Below are 18,921 nucleotides of genomic sequence, written 5' to 3'. Positions count from 1 at the left end.
CCCGTCCACCCACCATCCACCCACCCACCCACCCACCCATCCACCCATCCACCCTCCCATCCACCCATCCACCCATCCACTCATCCACCCATCCACCCACTAAACCAACTAACCAACAGACATTTATTGAACACGAAGCACTACAGTATGCTGAGCTCTCTGTTAACCGTTAGGGAAACTATAGCAAACAAGACATTTTATCTTTGCCCTCATTGAGGTTATAGTCTGGCAGATTTTAATTAAATGTTTGTTTAATGCTGCCTTCACAGTCTACAATTTGTTTAAATAGCTAGCTTTAACTCTTTAAGTCCTGATGTCCTTTTTACAGAATTGTACTGGATTACCCTTCCTACACCTAGGAACCCCATTCTAGACAAAGTTTCAAAGATTGGATGGGAAAATCTACAGATCGTCATGCCAGAATAAATGTCTTCTGATTTGTTTAAGTGTGTATCTCTCCTATTGAACTGTTAATTGCTTGAGGGTAGGGACCGGGTCTTAAGTTTTTAATGCCCTGCACTAAGCACGGTGGCTGGCACGTAGTAGCTGCTTTCTAAATGTTTGTTGAAAGAATGCTGTCTGGGAAGTCAGAAGTCTCCATTCAAGGCTCACCATTACTGCCATGACCTTCTGTCCTTGCTGCCTCATCTCCTGGATCTTGATGGGGAGGAGATCTATGGCAAACCAATGTGTTCATTCAGTCCTCTGCACAACTGTGCAAACCTTCCTTCAAGAAGAATGGTTCTGAGAAGCCAAATTTCATCCCTCTCCCATGTTTCTTGCTCCAGGACAAACTTAGAATTTCACTCGGTTTTGCCTGTAAGCAGTTATCTTGGGAGGACAGCAAGCTCAGGGGGCTCTCCCTTGAGACCACCTGGTTTAGGCCTGCTTTAGCCTCCACACTCTCACTTTCTTGAGCACCCTGAATCTAGGATTTATTTTGTTCCTTCCATTCTCCTGTGATCCAGGGCATGATGGTGTAAATTGGGAATTGAGGGCACGCTTGGTACTGTCCCAACTTGACGTAAGGAATGTCTCCTAGATTATTTAAGATCTGAAAATAGGTTTTCTACGCTTGACAGATGGTCACCTTCCCCTTAATAAAGCGTGTCTGACAATCACACTTTATTGGTGTAGTTAGGAAAAGAATGTCGTAGACTTGAGAAAACATAATAATTTAGAGAGTGACACATTGCAGTGAAGAAATAAAGCTGTAGACTACTTTGAAAAGAAGTAAAACCATAGGAAACCATGATTTCATTGGAACAAACGTTCTGTGTCTTCAGAAGGTTCTTACTAAAAAAAGAAGGGTGACCTCTAGGGCATGGTGTGTGTGTGTCTACACATACATGGAAGTAGCCTCGCTCTGATTTTTTAGGGACATTCTCTTTGCAAACATTCCCCACTTAGTACCTTGTAAGTTTTTTAATATTATCACTAACATAGCAGTTTGCACCTAGGCTTTGGTCCAGGCTGCTTCTTGGAAATCATAGCTACCATGCTGAAGTATAAAATCACTTATCATTTTTATCAAGGTCTAAAGGTCTGTATAGTATCATACCCCGTGGAATTTATAAACCAGTAATTTCCACTACAGTAAGGGTTAAATAATACCCCATAAGATACAGTGCATGAACCATATGGAGAATTCAAGTGCTTACCACAATGCACTCACTTTACTGTGTTCTTTTGTGGCTTTCAAGTGTAGAACTATTTGGTACACTATCATAGATAATGTGCAAATCCCAGCAGTTCACACTGGTAATATTTCTAGGATTATTTTAACAAAATAATGGTCCCCTTTCCTATTTGGTAGAAAACTAAGGCTTTGTTTTTCCAACTGTAGGAGTATGTTCATTCAAATTTCCCTGTGGTTTAATTTTCCAAAATTGATGCTTTCTCACAAGGAGCACGTTGTTGTTTATTTTTTTCAAAACCCACCTCTCACTGATTTGAGAAAGGATGGAGAGTAGCTGTGCGTGTTCACTAGTCAGAGTCTGAGATTAGTCATAAGGCAGGATTCTCTGATGCTCAGTGCTGAGATCTGGTTCCACGGATCCCTTTCCACCTCAGCAAAAGTGAAAATGAGAGAGAAGATCAAGAAAGGCCAGAATGGGAGGGTAGCTGGAAGCTGTGGTGTTTCGCTCGTTCATCTCAGTAGATACAGAAAAACGTGGTAATACTGTGAGCTGCCCTTTGCTTATAATACATACAGTTCACGGCAGCAGTCTATATAAGCCCCAGTGGCATTTAACAAATATGAGAAGATACAGGCTTTCTTGATTACTTAGATCTGAATATTTATTCAAGCTTTCATGAGAATTTTTCTTCATTTACACAGAGCTCTCTCCACTGAGCAAATGTCCATTTTTAAGTGTGGACCCAGTACATATGAAACAAGTTTTCACAGGATTCAGATTCATTTCATTTGGTCAGGACTTCTTGCTGGTTACTTTAATTAAAACTGGATTTTTTTTAAAAAAAGTAAAAGCAGTCTTTAAATGGGTGGCTTACATCAAAGATTTTACAGTTTGTGAAAAACATTAGTGCTGATACAAAAAAAAAGAAGAAAAGGAAAGAAATGAAAGATAAATTGCTGCATGAAAATATTTCCAAGGCTGTTCTTAGCAATATAGGATTAGCGGTATTTTCCTTTTCAGTGTAGGTGTTGTATGGATACTGGAGACAGTTGTGCACTGTGGGTATTACTGCTGTGACAGAGGGGAAAAGATAGGTTTGCAGCCGAGCCTGCGGATGGCACCAAGCCAGTGCCCTGAAAAATGGCAAACGTGTCACAGCTAACAGCTGGATGCAGAAATATTTCTCTTTAATTTGGATGGATAAAACTTTTTTCACAGCAGGGCACTCTCAAAAGAGGACAACATCAAAGAGGGTGGGTCTCCCCAGTCAGCCATCAGCGGGCTCCAGGATGGAGCAAAATGAATGAACTGTCAGGACTTTTCCAGCATATATGCTTCTGCCAAGTGAAAAGTTAAAGGTTCAATGGCTTGTTCGGATCGCAGACAAAGTCCTGATAATGCAAGCCTGATCCCCAAAGTCTTCCCTCTGATCAACAGACAGAGGATGTCTGAAGAAGAATCTGGATTGATGGATGGCAGGTTTTGTATGGGTGACCACCGCCATCCTCGGAGATAAAGGGATTCACCAAATGCTCAGAGGCTCTCGGAAGCTCCCGATCTCCATGCTGGGATCCTCAGTCACCCACTCTCCTCTGCCAGCCTGCAGCCTAACAGCTGCTACCACACAGTGTGACCAAAACACCCATCTCATCTCTTCCCACGCCTGGCTCTCTGAGGCAGGCTTCACGGATACCCCCACCGGTGTTTTACGGTTTATTGACACTTTTCAACTGTTTTTCTGATTACCATATTTCAGTCTTGACTTATGTGTTAGTATTATCTGCAAAGTCAACATAAACCTCTAATGATTTTCTAATATTTCTGGAACTTGATGAATGTGAATTGACAAAGTACAGTATATAGCTTTATATCAGCATTACTGAAAATACGGCAACGGTGTATATAACCATTACTCATTTCTTGACCTTTGAAACCTCAACTCAAAACCTTGGCATTCCAGATATTCCAAAATACTCCAAACCAAAATGAGAGGGAAGAGTTTTCTTATGAAAAATAACAACAAAATAAGTTAATTCTAATGGAGAAATTTTTGAAATGAAAAAACATGTATAGTATTATATATTTGAGGAAAAAATGGAAAAACTGAACACAAATAAATCTGGCCACAGTAATGAGTATTTGCTTTAATGAAGAAACTTTCATTTTAGAATATGCATCTTCATCCACAGACTTATGCTTTGGCCATTTTTTTGGTGGTCCTGGTCATTATGACACATTGCCAGTGGAAGGAGAGTGGGTTTTACAGAGTGGGGGAGTGGTGGCTTTGTCCATTGCGTGGTTGCTTTGTGTAAATTTGACTAACAGGTTAAGTAATTCTCACTAAATTGACGTTTGCTCTGAAAATAGGAATTTGATAATGACATTATTAATCATTATGGACATTTTCATGGCCCTCATTCCTTCCTTTGAAGAGTTTCAGGTGCTTTTAATGAAAAAGCTCGGCTAGTTCTCCCTGATAAGACAAATGGGATGTGATAAAAACAATAGTCACATGGTGGCCCATGATTCAGGAGGGTTTCATCCTTGTCACACTCACAGACCCACTATATGACTGTGAGCAAGTCATTTCACCCTTCTCAGCCCAAAGTTTCTGATCTGTAAAATGGAATAAGTGTTCCAGCCTACCTTCTAGGTCAGTTGTAAGGATCAATTAAGCTTGGGAAAGTATTTTATAAACTAAAATCCCTCTCAAATGTGTATGACCTGGTTATTAGCTGCTCTTCTTTCTTTGTGTTAAGGTGGAGGCAGATGCTTCACTCATTTTTTTTTTTTTTTTTTTTTTTGGTGGAGCCACACAGCTTGCAGGATCTTAGTTCCCTGACCAGGGATCAGACCCGTACCCTCAGCAGTGAAAACACAGAGTCCTAACCACTGGACCGCCAGGGAATTCCTGGCTTAACTCATTTCTAAAGTATTGTTTTGTGGTCTCTCTTCTCAAGGTTTGACTTAGCTTGAGTTGAAAGTTTACAAGTAGAGCTTTTAGGAGACCACAGTGGTGTGGTTCTTGCTGTCTTCCTCTCTAGATTGGGAAGCAGTGCCCGGAAGCCATGGCTGACAGTGCTCCCTGTTGATCTGATGCTCAAGGCTGCCATCCACAAATGTCCCCTGCTCCTCCTCCAGGTACATTTGACTGCACAGACAGCTCACCTACCTTGACCATGCTCAGTGCTCATGTAGACATGAGGCACTGTGAGTTGGAGCCTCCTCTGGCCAGAAATGTCAGTGTCTTCAGAGGTCAAGCAGCTGCATGGTAGGGAATGTTCAGTAAGAGGGCTGAAGCCACAATTAATTAAAATGCTTGTAACAACCTGTTAGTTACAGAGATACTCCAGGAATGCTCTTAAAGGTGTGGTGGGTGTCTGTGTCTTTTGGATTACATGTTTGTAACACTGTGTTAACTTTAAGAAATGGAAAATGTAGAACTGACGAAATGCTTCCTTACTGTTTTCTAGATAGTATTCACATTCATCCAGCATTTTTTATATTTTGTTTTATTTTTAGATAGACTCATTGGGGGGGCAAAAACATAAACTAGAACGACTGGTTTATTCCTACACCCCCTTTATGTTATTCCCAATTTTTCCTTCTCTCTCTTTGAACAAAACTTGATTTCCTGTTTTGTACAAAGCTTTGTGTAAGGTACCGATGGTTAAAATCTTAAAATATTTAAAATGCATTCCTGCCCTCAATGAGCTTGTAATGTTCCGGTCTTGTAATCTTAGCAATAATGAGTTTGCAAATGCCACATGTATTATCTTGTGGTCAGTGTCCATGAGCAGGTTAGTAGATGAAGTCCAGGCTGACATTTCCCATCTAATTATAGTGATGGCCTAAGGATAGCTAATGCTTTCTGGACTCTTACCATGTGCCCAGCGCTGATTTAAGTCCTTTACATATACTAGCTCATTTGATTTTCATATCAGCCCTTTGACTGGGACTGTCATTAGCACCCTTTTTTTCCAAGAAGTTCTCAGCTTCCTCAAGAGGTTAAGTAACTGCCCAAAGTCACTTGGCCATCCGAGGTGAAGCTATGATTGTAACTCACACACATTGGAGCTGACACCCACCCAAGAGCTCTTAACCTCTGCCCTCTACCCTCTGCAGTTCCTCCTGACTGGGGTGGCTCCTATTGCATGTTTTCATTGGTAATACTTTAGAAAGTCTCCTCTAACAACCATACTATTTTTTGTGTGTGTGTGGTACGCGGGCCTCTCACTGCTGTGGCCTCTCCCGTTGCGGAGCACAGGCTCCGGACGCGCAGGCTCAGCGGCCATGGCTCACGGGCCCAGCCGCTCCGCGGCATGTGGGATCTTCCCGGATCGGGGCACGAACCCGCGTCCCCTGCATCGGCAGGTGGACTCCCAACCACTGCGCCACCAGGGAAGCCCCAACCATACTGTTAAAAGTAAAATCTTTTATTGAGCAACAAAGGTATTGTGTTTTTTTAACTTTTCAGTCCAAACAGTCAAGAATTATTCTTTTGTGTAAATAGTTGTATAACAAAATATTGCACCTCTATCTTCTGATACAAAGGAATCTCACAGTAAAACATTTTTATCCATCTTGCCAAACAGTATAGTTTTCAATTCAGTTTCTCAAATTACTAATACACTTGATTACTGAAGCCCTTGTTTTCTGAATTTTACAGAAAGGTGGGGTCGTCTAAAGGTAGTGTGTAGAGAATAGGTGGAGGAGATCTGAGAAACCCTCTTTGTATCTGTTCTTCCCTGGATCTTCCATGTGCTGTGAAGGGACTTAAAACAGTGCTGGGCTCTTAGGTTTAAACTGGAAAACTCCCCAAGAACTCTTCTTGACCCTTTTCTATGGTAGTTGTTTATTACATTTTAATCATCAAATGAAAACCACCTTTGCATTTCATAGAATTGAAAGAAGTTAGGTTCAAAAAGGATGTAATATTTTCTTTAAAAAGCCCTGGTTGTTAGTGCTTAGAATGAAGTTTTAATTGCATTTAGTGGCGATTTCTTCTCAAGCTTTGAATAAAATCTGAGATCTTTAAGAAGCTATAGAATTATTATGAGAATTCAATTCAGTTCACTTCAGCATGTTTTGAATTTTGCCAACGTGTTAGGCCTTGTGTTAGATGTTTGGACGTAAAATATGCACCCTCACCTCAAATTTTGGGGGAAAACTGAAGGAGACTGGTGTTTCAGCACATGACCAAATGCTGCTGCTTGGGCCTAGGCACGGGGACATGCCACGGTGTGGAATCGTAGGAGAGGGAGCCTGAGATGTCTCCCTACTCTCTGAAAATTGGCTAATACTTTCACATAAAACCTTTGGACATTTTCTTTTTCCTTTTTTCCTTGCCAAAATTCAGAGATCCCAGTTCTGGGAGGAGCAGATTAATGTTTAAGTTATAATTCAAGTTCCTTTTGTTTAAGGTCCGTGGCTCTCTTTAGAATATCTGTAGGATTAAATGAGGTGTGAGGAGGCCTCATTCTGCCATTGACTAGAGTCTCAGTTTGTCTAAGTCACTAACTTTTGGAGACCCCTTTTCCTTATGTATATAGTCGTCCCTTGGTATCTGTAGGGGATCAGTTCCAGGACCCACCATGGATACCCCATTCTGTGGATGCTCAAGTCCCCTATATCAGGGGTCCCCAACCCCTGGGCCACGGACCGGCACTGGTCTGTGGCCTGTTAGGAACCGGGCCGCACAGCAGGAGGCGAGTGGCGGGTGAGTGAGCGAAGCTTCATCTGTATTTACAGCTGCTCCCCATCGCTCGCATTACCGCGTGAGCTCCGCCTCCTGTCAGATCAGTGTTGGCATTAGATTCTCACAGGAGCGCAAACCCTACTGTGAACTGCGCATATGTGAGGAATCTAGGTTGTGTGCTCCTTATGAGAATCTAATGCCTGATGATCTGAGGTGGAGCTGAGGCTGGGCGCTGGGGAGCGGCTGCAAATATAGATTATCATTAGCAGAGAGGTTTGACTGCACAGAGACTATTATAAATCAATTGCTTGCAGACTCATATCAAAACTTTATCAGTGAAAACAAGCTCAGGGCTCCCACTGATTCTGCATGTGACTGAGTAGTTATGGTGAGTTGTATAATTATTTCATTATATATTACAGTGTAATAATAATAGAAATAAAGTGCATAATAAACGTAATGCTCTTGAATCATCCCGAAACCATTCCCACCCCCTACCCCGGTCCGTGGAAAAATTGTCTTCTAGGAAACTGGTCCCGGTGCCAGAAAGGTTGGGGACCGCTGCCCTGTATAAGCCAGCATGGTGCATTCGGCCCTCTGCCCTCATGTCTGTGCGCCCTCCGCGATTGGCTGAATACGCGGATGCGGAACTTGCGCGAGAACCAAGGGCTGACTGCAAACTGATCAGGTTAGAACAGGCCATATCTGAGATTTCTTCCAAATCTCATTTCCCTGGCCTCTAAACTTAGCCAGGGTACTCAGCTGTCTAGCAGAGTTGTTGACTGAAGCCTATCTAGTGGAGGAAGTGCTCTGCCTGTGATTTTTCAAACAGGGTCCCTGCTTCACTGTGGGCCCTTGGTGATGTCCCAGTGACTGTGGCAGACAGCAAAGGTGAGGTTCGCTGAGCTGGTGGGGTGCTTCCTGGTGGACTTGCTTTTTATCTGTTATTATAGTAGACCACAGCAACTTTTATCTGTTTTTATAGTGTAATTACATTTATGACTTCTTTGAATTAAAACGGACCCCTTGCTTAAAAAGATTATTGAAACCCTCTTCTGGTAAAAATAAAAGAAATGAACTCTCTTCTCTGCACTCCCACTCCCTGGAAAACTACAGCACAGATGCTTGGATCTTGGTCAGATGATGGCTTCTGTGCAGCACCCAAGTGATCAATGTTTGCAGTGTTTCCAGGCTATCAGTTCAAACAGGTTTTCTTGAAAGTGCCCCCAGCGGTAGCAGACTGATTTTCACGGGGTAGCAATAATTCCTTTACAGCTGGAATTACCAACTTAAATGCTTTATGAGGCCAAGCAGCTAAGTAAATGAGTGAAGTAAGGAACACTTAAGGATAGGGAGTAGTAGGGAGTATGGGGAGTGAGAAAAGCCCATGGCTAATCTAAAGAGGCCACATTGAAGGGGCCTTGGATGTTTCCGTGGATTAGTGCCAGAGATTGGGGACCCATCTTCTGATTTTTTTTTCTCAAGAAAAATTAGAAATTAGATAAAATTTCCAAAATTTTAAAACACCGGAGAGAAAACAAAATTGGTCAATTCCGTGAATTCAGCCGGAGGGCCACCAGTTTGCAAATCTTGCTTTAGAGAAACAGATTGCTCAGAGCCACCAATATACACAAATTCTTATCATTCAGAAGATGGTTTTCTTGCTATTATGTTAAAATGGGCCCAAGTCAGCCACTGGCTTACATTGTTTCTATGATTATTATTATTGTTAATGTTAATTGGCAGCATTCATAAATGACAAAGTTGTGGACAAGCCACTCATGACCAGTGTTTTTAGGACACAACACTGGTGCAGTTCTTACTCGTGTTGTTCTCATGTAAAATAGATTCTTGTTCTAGGAAAATAAGATCGTAGGAGAGAATGCAGTTTCCTGATCTTCAGGATTGCATGAAATACCTTTCACATGGTGGTTTTCAGTTAATCTATGCGTGGTTTATAATGAGCGACAATTTGTGTGATCATTATCTCAACCACATGTGTGGTATTTCAGTAAATATTGGGTTGAAAACTATAAAAAGTTCCTTAAAAAGGTAAGAATGAGCTCTCCCCCTTACTTATCTTTCTACTCCCACTGATATAGGATAAAAGAAAAAGTACAGACCAAAACCAGTGGTTTTAAAATAGCAACAAAACAATCAGGAAGGAAATCAGTGGCTGATAATGTAGTGATACATATTACCAAGAGTTTCCCAGGAAGATAACACAGATACAGTTTTTAACCTTGGGTAAGATAGTAGGCTTCTCTATTTTAACAACACATGCAAAAATTGAAGTACAGAGAAATAAATGGCTAGGCTTTCTTTTCATTTATTTTTCTCTCTTTGATTTAAAAAAAAAAATCAGAAAAGTCCAAAGTATAATATATAAATGCCATATACAAGCCACCAAAAAAGTGAGTGTTAACACTTTGCCATATTTGCTTCAGAATCTTTTTTTTTTTTAAGATAAATGAAGCATTTCAGATACATGTGAGTTCCCTTTGTTTTCCTTCCATCCCCTTGTTTCCAAAGCCATGACTCTGATGAAGTTATCGTGAATCCTTCCTGTGTGTCTGTTCAGAATTGTACTATATGTATAGATACATATAGATAGGCATATTGCTATATGTATATTACGATATACACTCATAAAAGATACTATTGGGTGTTATTTTGTATATTTTGAAATGTTGACGAATGATATCATATACTTTAATCTGCAACCTGATTTTCTCAATCAACATTATGTTTTTGATGTTTATATCAACTAGATCTTAATGCAAACAGATCTAGTTCATTCATTTTAAGTGTTTTGTACTTTTTTGTTGAATAAATAAACCACGATGAATTTATTCTTCTGATGATGGATATTTCTCTTATTTATAATTATTTACTGTTATAAGCTGTGCTACAGTGAATGCCCTTGAACTCATCTCCTTAGGCACATGTATCAGAGTTTCACTGGAATAATTTCCTAGAAGTGAAATTGCTGAGTCACAGGAAATATGCATTGTCAACTTTATTTTGTTGCCAAAATGTTGCCAAAATGTTCTCCAGTGTGACTGTGCCATTTTATATTCCCTTTCAGCAATGCTAGGACTAGCTTTGTAAAATGAATATACTTTCTACAGCTTTGAGGGGTTTCCATTACAAAATTTAACCCTTTTCCTACCAAGTGTCCTGTGTGTTTCTTTACATGTGTTTCCCCTACCTCCAGAGGGTCATTTGTTCAGCTTCTTTAGAGAAAACAGAGCAAATATTAAAACTTTGGTGGTTCATATTCTTTCAGAAAAAAGTGCACAGTTTCCAGAAAAACTATGCTTGATTCAAGGGTTCTTTCAAGGAATTTTTTTCCTAATCTAAATTTAACTCTTACCTTCATTCTCACCATTTGAATGAATACAATTTCTGACCTTTTTGACATTTTCATCAGTCCTGAGGAAATTGTCTAAACACTTTATGCATGATTTTTGATATTTTTCTGCTTATTTTAAATCTTTTGAAAGGTAATGAAAACAAAATAACTCTTGGTCTTGGCATCAATACATCTCCTTAGATTCCTTGAATTTTTTAGACCTATTAGGTATCTAGCTTAAAATTACATTTTAGCGTCACACAAATGTAGATGTTAATGTGGCTTCCAAGAACAACTTCCCGACCTTGAAATTGTTGCAGCTACTCTAGACCGAAATCTGCTGAAACATTTCCCCACTCGTGGTTCCTTCTCTCCTAGAAGGAATAATGTCAGCCCGTCTGGATACAGGAACAGTGTCCTTGTATAGTTCAGATACACGCAGAATTTTATCGCCCTCTTTAAAAAAAATTTTTTTTAACTAAGCTGTTAGATGGAAGCAAACTTGAGCTAATGATGGAGAGTAATAATAATACTCAAATTAGGACCCAGAGCTTTTCTGAGAAGTTGTCTTTAGTTCCTCTTTGGCGTGCACATGTGGATATCTTGGTTTTCCCAATTTTATTCTACTTCTATTAGGAAAATGAACAGAAATAGGCATCACTGCCTTCTGGCCCATTGTTTCACTTTCAAGAAACACAGTTTAAATGTTAACTCCTAACAGCAGAAGCCAGAAAGTGCTCCAGGATGGTCTTGAGCCAACTGCAAAGGCACGTGTTTTCGACCCACCTCCCTAAATAACGTAGGTTGGAGGTGCTGCCCATATGAGCGTGATGGGCCCCCATGACGAAATTTCACATGCTGTGAATATATGTTGTTATGATTGGACATTTTATGACATTTATGAAGTTTTTATTTTGGGGGGGTTGAAAAGCATATCATCAGATTCGTGTTTTGAAAGATCACTCTGGCTGTACTTTAGAGACTAGGTTGGAAGGGCCTGAAGAAGGTGCAGGAAGATCAGTTAAGGGACTTTTGTCTTCCTTCAGGCAAGAGAGGAAACTGGTTTGGGCAGGATGGTGATGGTGGAGAAGGAGAGATGTTTAGGAGGCAGATTCAGCTGGATCTGGTGATAGCTGGGCTCTGGGGGGTTGAGGGAAAGAACAGTGTCAAGGTTGAATGAGCTTCCTCAACTCTGACTGGATGCACACTTGTGCGATCCAACTAGGTACATGGGATTTTCATCAGTTTCATGTGAAATCGTGTGATGTCGGTATCAGGCTGAAGCCAGGGAGGCTCAACCTCGTGCTATGCGCTCATTGTGTGATATTTGGGGAAAGCCTGACAAATAGCCATCTACTTTCCTCAAGGCGAGAGTTTCCTTGAGGAAACTCCTCTTTCCTCAAGGCGAGAGGAGTTTCACCAGGTAGGCAAAAATTGTAGGATTCCTGTAATCACAATATACTTAGTTTAAGGAGACTATTGTTGAAACAGTGTGGGAGGAAACACTCTTTTTTTTAACATCTTTATTGGAGTATAATTGTTTACAATGGTGTGTCAGTTTCTGCTTCATAACAAAGTGAATCAGCTATACATATACATGAATGGATAAAGAAGGAAACACTTTTTTATACTCATTTTCAAGACTGACTGGCTAGTGTCTGGTGTTCAAATGAGCTAACGCTCAAGGCAACACCCACAACTACATATAAACGTTAGAGAGTTTTACTTGCTGTTGAGGACATTAGCTACAAGCACAAAGGAGAACTGCGCTTCTCCAAATGTGTCGTTATTTTCACTAGCAGCTGTCATGGGTGGTTTGTTCATGGGGGAAGGACAGGGCAGGGGGCTGGATCATCAACGTTTTGGGCTCCGTTATAGATAAACAGTGGCATTCAGAGAACTGATGGCTGTGTTCAGTGTTGCACGGGTTGTCAACAGCAGACTCAGGGTTGAGACTTTGAGCCTTTGAACCAGTTTCCTAAAATGAAAACAAAGACAACAACAACAAAATAAGTACAGTGTAATAACCTAACCTAAATATGAAATCTGTCATTAGGTTGCTCGAAGAGCAGATGTATCCACTGCATGAAATGTTTCCGTTCTCTGCCATCATCCCCGAGCTAGGAATTTAAAATCATTAATCTTAAATATAATATCATCCAGGAATCTCTTCATTCTTCTCAGGCTACATTGATTATCAGCTGTAATCACTCTGGCCTGCTACCCAGTTATAACTTCTCCAACAATTGTATTGGTTAGATTGGTGTCTCTCTTCTGTTTCTGGGGGTTAGTGGAAAGATTGGGGGTGAAGACAAATGAGTTCAAGAAAAGCCAAAAAAAAAAGAAAAAAATCAGCTATTTTAAAATGACTGGTGATGATAAAAAGAACTGTCATCACTAAGCCCTTTGGCCTCCAGAATAGAAATACTGAGCTAAATTAATATGAATTACCCTACTAATTTTAGGGCCGAAATGTAACCAGTGAGGCTCTCTGTGAGACTTATCTCTGTGTCTATTTGGAAAGGAAAAGTGGAAAGGCTGATTAGCAAAGGTAAAAAATATTTTCTCAGGATGCTCTGGGGAACAGAATCTTACTGCTGATTTTACTTGAAAAGGTCCAGTTTTGCCATGGTCCTTCTGAGAACTGTACCCCTTGCTTCCTGGCTACCCCATAGGGCTGAGGATGACCTATGAGAATTGCTGTACATATATAACCCCGGATCTCCCACTCCTCTAGATACCACAGCCTTCAAGGTACCCAGGGCTGACCTGGTTTCTGGAAGTGAGAGCCGATTGTCTCTGCTGTCAGCACTGACTCTGCATGTCCTAGGCTGGCCAGTTGTTTCGCAGAAGACTTTTTGTCCCACGCTTATTGCCTGGTTTGAAGCAGATTTCATTTCCTTGAATGTGCTTGAAAGAAAATCTGCTTGAGGTGGCCTAAGGCAATAATTATTAGACCAACCTTAGTTAAGACATTAAAAATCCATAGGAAACAGTTATTATTATTTTTTCTTTCCCTTTGTGAGGGTCTCTCTTTTTTCATGACTCCTCTCCTAATAGTTTCAGGTCCTGACAGCTGAAGTCCTACATCTTCTGCGAGGTGAGAGTCCGTTTATTTCATCTGAATCAGAGTCTGCTTTATCAGTGTGATAACAGCTCCATAATGCTCCAACCTCTGCTAGGTGTCACCCAGCTTGTTAAGCAGACGGTCCCTGCCTCCCGAATGCCTTCGAGCAGTTATGTGTTTGAGAGGAGGGCCTCTCGTGTGGATGTTCCAGCCATGTCAGCGTGGCCTCGCCTCTCAGCTTGCTTTGTTTACCCAGCAGCTCATTACTTAAGAGTAGCCTGTCAAAAGAGGTTAAATATTCTTTGGGAAACATGGTCACTCACATCCTTGAGATGCCACAAATGTATTTAATAAAGGGAAGATTGGCTCGATAAGAAAAACGTGATTAACTTGCATCACCAGAAAATGTTTTTCTTCTGTTATTCCGGTTGAGTTTCCACAAGCATTCATAAGCACTAGCAAACCTACGGGCAATAAATTGCTGCAGCCGACACATAAAGACACCAAGGGAAGCAGGGAAAATGATTGCTGATGATTCGTTCTAACTACTTGACCTTCTGACCTCTTCTCTAGATATATGACCAAGATGGGACACTACAGCACTTTATTGATGGTGGGGAACCTAGTAAGTCGAGCTGGATGAGGTATATCCGATGTGCAAGGCACTGCGGAGAACAGAATCTAACAGTAGTTCAGTACAGGTAAAGTATACCTTGATTTACCGCTTACAAAGCCGAAGCCCTTTGCCTTGCATATATAAATTCAGGCTTGCTGCTAGTTTTGAAAAAATCCTGCAGAGTCCTGAAGAACTCTGCAAGGACTGGCAGGAATTTTTTTTTGCTAGGTTCGTGATATCTCCTTAGTTCTCCTAACAGTAATTTCTTGAGAATTCGGGAAGAAAGATGTTAGGAGAAGGCCTTTTTTCACTCACTGCATGTGATAAAGTTACTTCCACATCATCACCTGAACTTTCATAATGGCCTGAGTGAGCCCAGCGAACTCACTGACTCGGAGTGATTTCCCCCAGAGCAGACGTGTCCACACGTAAACAGGAGTTTAGAGATTCAGCCCCAGGTCGCTTGCCTTCAGTCCCCTGCGGTCTGGCTGTCTCCTAGGGAGAACAGTTTGATTTGTACAAAGGCATGGGAAATCAAGAACTCTCAACACTCCCAAAGCTGCTTTTCTAAAACCGTTATGCTCGGCAGCCTTGGCTGAGTCAGAGCAACCTCTTCTGATCCCTTGAAAGGTGCCAAAGCATTTGGCTTTGGTCCTGCGACAATTCAGAGTACGTTTCAGGGGATGAGGTAGTTCCGGAGCATAGAGAAGGCCCTGGTCTCCTGAGATGTTTGGGCAAAGCCCAAAGGGTAACAAAGATGAGGTGAGCCACCCCCATTGCCCAGAGTCTCATAGGGAGGCCTGGGGTGGGGTAGGGGCATAGAAGCAGGGTGGATTCCCAGAGCCTAAGCCACACCTGCCCAGTGCACCTGTTGGTCAGGCATTTCCATTTAATGCGAAAAGCTGGAGTGGAGACAAAAAGGCAAAGACAGATCCCATAGGAAAAAAGCCCTGCCACTAAGCCTTCTTTTCTCAGAATCCCTCGAAAACATGTGCCCTGTAAATATATGACCTCAGTTATAAACAGCCGTGTTCCCTTTCGGATCAGAAGCAACTGTTTAGCTTTACCAGGCACCACAGACACATCAAAGCAGAAGAGCCCTTGCTCGGCAACTTGGAGTCCTGCCTATGACGATTTATTTTCATTCTCATTTTTTTTTTTTAAATGAAGACTTAAAAAAAAAAAAAGCTTTATTCCCCTTATAGGTTAAAGGCTGCACAAATCTGGCTTGCTCTCCAAAGGCCTCCAAATTCAAAAGGAACATATTTGGGCAGCATGTGACTCACTGCCTTGGTTTCCTAGGCAGTTATCTTTCATTACATAAGGGTTTAAACGAACTTGTGTACGACGGGATCTGGTTACAGTCTGTATATGGGCTTCACCCACCTTCCCTGCAGCTGCATCTCTGTCATGAAGTTTTTGTAAAACTCGGAGCTAGAAAATTAGTAAAGGTTGTGCTTCTCCATTTGGCAAGAGATAGATTGGCTGGTTCTGTCATGGGCACCCAGGGAGCTCTTGAGGCAAATTCTGACTTTGGGAAAATAAGAAACCCCTACGAGGAAGGTGGGTATGAGCAAGTCATTACCTTTCTGTCAATGTTAAGTGGGTTTTATTGCTCCCTTTCCTGATGGCACTTACACATCAAGTTCTCTCTGCCGATCTGTTTTCGATTACTTCAGATCTTTATAAAATGAACTACAAAAACACAATTTAAAAACTGGCATCCGTCACCAGTGACCACGTCCAAGAGTAAGAAAATAGAAAAGTTGGACCCCGAAGAGCTAGCCTAATTTTTATTGTACATGAATGTCCTCTTCACAAAAAGTCAGCTGGTTTAGATTCATTCTGTTATGATTTGTAATATCTAAATGGAATTTTCTTCAAAGAACCCTTGATTGATTGACCCTTAGCTGAACGTTTTGTTTTTATTTTGAGGCTGACAATAATGTTTGTTGGCGTGTGTTCTGCTTCAGCTGCGTTGGGACGCCATGAAGCTATCTTTATGAGTCATCCAACCACAATACTAAATACATGTCAGCAAAGGAAATATTATCTGAAAAGGGAAAAATCCCTTTGATGTGCTTCAACATGCAGAGATTTCTGCGAGTTTTGGAAGCTCTGCCCGCTTGTAAAGAACGGTGTACGCTTACACATTTTTTTCCCCCTTTCGGCCTACTCTGTGCCTCCAAAGACCACCCATTGCTCGAAAACAGTTCTGCTCTTTCAGCGGCAAAGTGTGTCATTTGGTTTTAGCACATTCATTTGCCGGGCGCTGTGTTTATATTAAGGGAAGCCAAACCGAGAGATGAAATGTTACAAGGGTGAAGTACAAAGTCGACTCAATTTTTCTCAAGTTAGGAGATGCCAGTGATTTATAGCCCGGCTCCAATTTTGATTTTTTTATGTAGCAGTGGAAAGAATTAATAAAATGCATAGCTCTTGGAGGTGCGGAGGGAGGAAGGGGAGTGAGGTCCAGACAGCTGGCTGGAGTTTTTGTCAGATATTCATAGAATGTTGGGAGAAAACACTCTGCTTAGCTAGCAGTGCCCTCGTGAGACAGAATGGCAGCAAGTAAGGAAAATAACAAGATAAATGAAATTTTTGCAGCTGCAAGTAAAATATTGAGAATCTGCACTTTTTTTTATTGATCTTTATGATCCTATTGCCAAGAGCCACTTTGTGGTGACAAAATATGTTGACAAGTGCATATCTCACTGCCATGAAAAATGTGGTGAAGGCTTCGCATTATGTCTGCAGTGTTACACAAGGAACAAATTGCCCTGCTACGGCCAATTCCTTACAGAAAGGCTAAACTTAAGGTCCACCAACCCTAAACACTTTTATCTTGAACTTGAGGCTAATATTTGTAGCAATTCTTCATTGAGAAAACCCGTCGCAGGCTCCTCTTTCTTTTAATCTGTAGATTTTTCTTTACAGTGCCACAGCTGTTATAAAAAAGTGGTTATTTCTTGGTACCTTCACTCCATCATTTCAGAGTGTAATCTTTCAGCCAGAGTAAAGTGCTCCTCTTGTATTTACTGAATTTCCATTCATTTCACATAAGAGGGTTTTTCTCTTCTCCTGTATCAAACTTTAGGAAAAAAGGCAATGGAGAAGACTTTTATTTCTTTCAGTCCTTATATCACAAAGCTGCTTAATTTTATTACAAATTAGAGAACTCCCAATGCCAAGTTGTAAGAATATATGCAACACTTTCCCTTCAAATAATAAATCAATAGTATTAATTTATATGTGAGGTTGAGGCACCGGAGTCTGCAATTTGCCAATAGAGAGAATCTTCTCATTAGTATGAGATGGAATTTTTTTTTTTTTTTTTTAATGAACTCTTCCTTTCTGCTGTCTCCCGGGCCAAATATCTTGTCTCTTCAGCCAAGAGGTTCTGTGGAGGGACACTGTGGAAATAAACTGTGAGCTATTTATCATACCAGGTTACAGGCTCTAATTGGTTGTTGGGAACGATAAGGTGGGTGCAGATTTTATTACAAACAGAAACTGTTTAGGTGGAAAGCTGGGCAGAACTTTTTCGGGGCAATAAAAGTGTGGATGGGGCACATGAGTCCTACCGATTACTAAGCTGGGTTTTCTTTTGTTTTGAATAGGTCGAATATATTCTACCGAGCCTGTATAGATATTCCCAGGGGTACCGAGCTTCTGGTGTGGTACAATGACAGCTATACGTCTTTCTTTGGGATCCCTTTACAATGCATTGCCCAGGATGAAAACTGTAAGAATTTATTTTAGCTCTGAATTCACATTTCCAAATACCTATTTCAAAGCTAACTTTTTAAGAGTGTTGTTTGAAACTCCTGAAATGCGGTTCACTCTGCTGTGTAACACAAATGTGCACGTCTGTTCCATCATTTTCTTTTCCTTGTATGTCCTTTGCTTTTTCACAGGGAGTCTTGACTTGTACAGGCCAATTTTTCTTCGCCTGCTTATGATTTTAAAACCTTTGTCCTTTGTCCTGGTTTTAAATCATTGCCAGCAGAAATGTTAAGGCAGTTGGTATTTACTGAGCACCTACTATGTGCCTGTTTACAAGAGCAGCATAAGATACAACTTCTCCTCTGAAGGGATGCACAGTCTTGCTGGAGTCGCATTATTTGCAAAAATGAAATAATGGGAAAACACTGTTGTTTCATCAGGAGTAACACCCCTCCAGTCGACTGGTTTTGCTTCCTCTTAAGTAGTCATTGGAATGAGAAATGGTAGGGAAAATCATAGACGTATGGTTGAGGAATTTGTCTCTCTCTAAGCAACTTAGTCTAAAGTGAACCATGTAATTTTCTTCTATCTTTCTTACCATGGCAATCATTATGTTTAAAAAATAATCTAATGTCTAGGCAGATGCAAACTTTTGCAGCAATTTTCACCTAAACTTTATATATTTGTTTTTATCACTTCTTTGGGAAAATGTTATGAAGTGATTTCCAGTATTTGGAACAGAATTAAGTGATTCTGATGTGCTTCAGTGAGAAACACTGGTTTTAATGACACTGTTTTTTCTTGTCATCAAATTGACTA

The 18,921-nt window shown here is 40.9% G+C and overlaps 1 protein-coding gene across 1 annotated transcript in view; it reads left to right on the top strand.

The window, feature by feature from the left end:
• Positions 1–18,921, top strand: part of PRDM6 (PR/SET domain 6) — a 102,820-nt gene that overhangs the window by 56,760 nt on the left and 27,139 nt on the right. Inside the window, exons 4-5 of the mRNA XM_027099227.1 lie at positions 14,334–14,461; positions 17,997–18,121. Of these exons, the coding sequence (XP_026955028.1) occupies positions 14,334–14,461; positions 17,997–18,121 (253 nt within the window). The remainder of the gene's footprint in view (positions 1–14,333; positions 14,462–17,996; positions 18,122–18,921) is intronic.

The sequence above is a fragment of the Aethalodelphis obliquidens genome, unplaced genomic scaffold (genome assembly GCF_003676395.1).
Source record: "Aethalodelphis obliquidens isolate GAN/ISIS:26980383/991018 unplaced genomic scaffold, ASM367639v1 scaffold4, whole genome shotgun sequence".
NCBI lineage: Eukaryota > Metazoa > Chordata > Mammalia > Artiodactyla > Delphinidae > Aethalodelphis > Aethalodelphis obliquidens.
The sequence above is the reverse complement of the archived record's forward strand: the minus strand, read 5'-3'. Positions and strand labels throughout refer to the sequence as shown.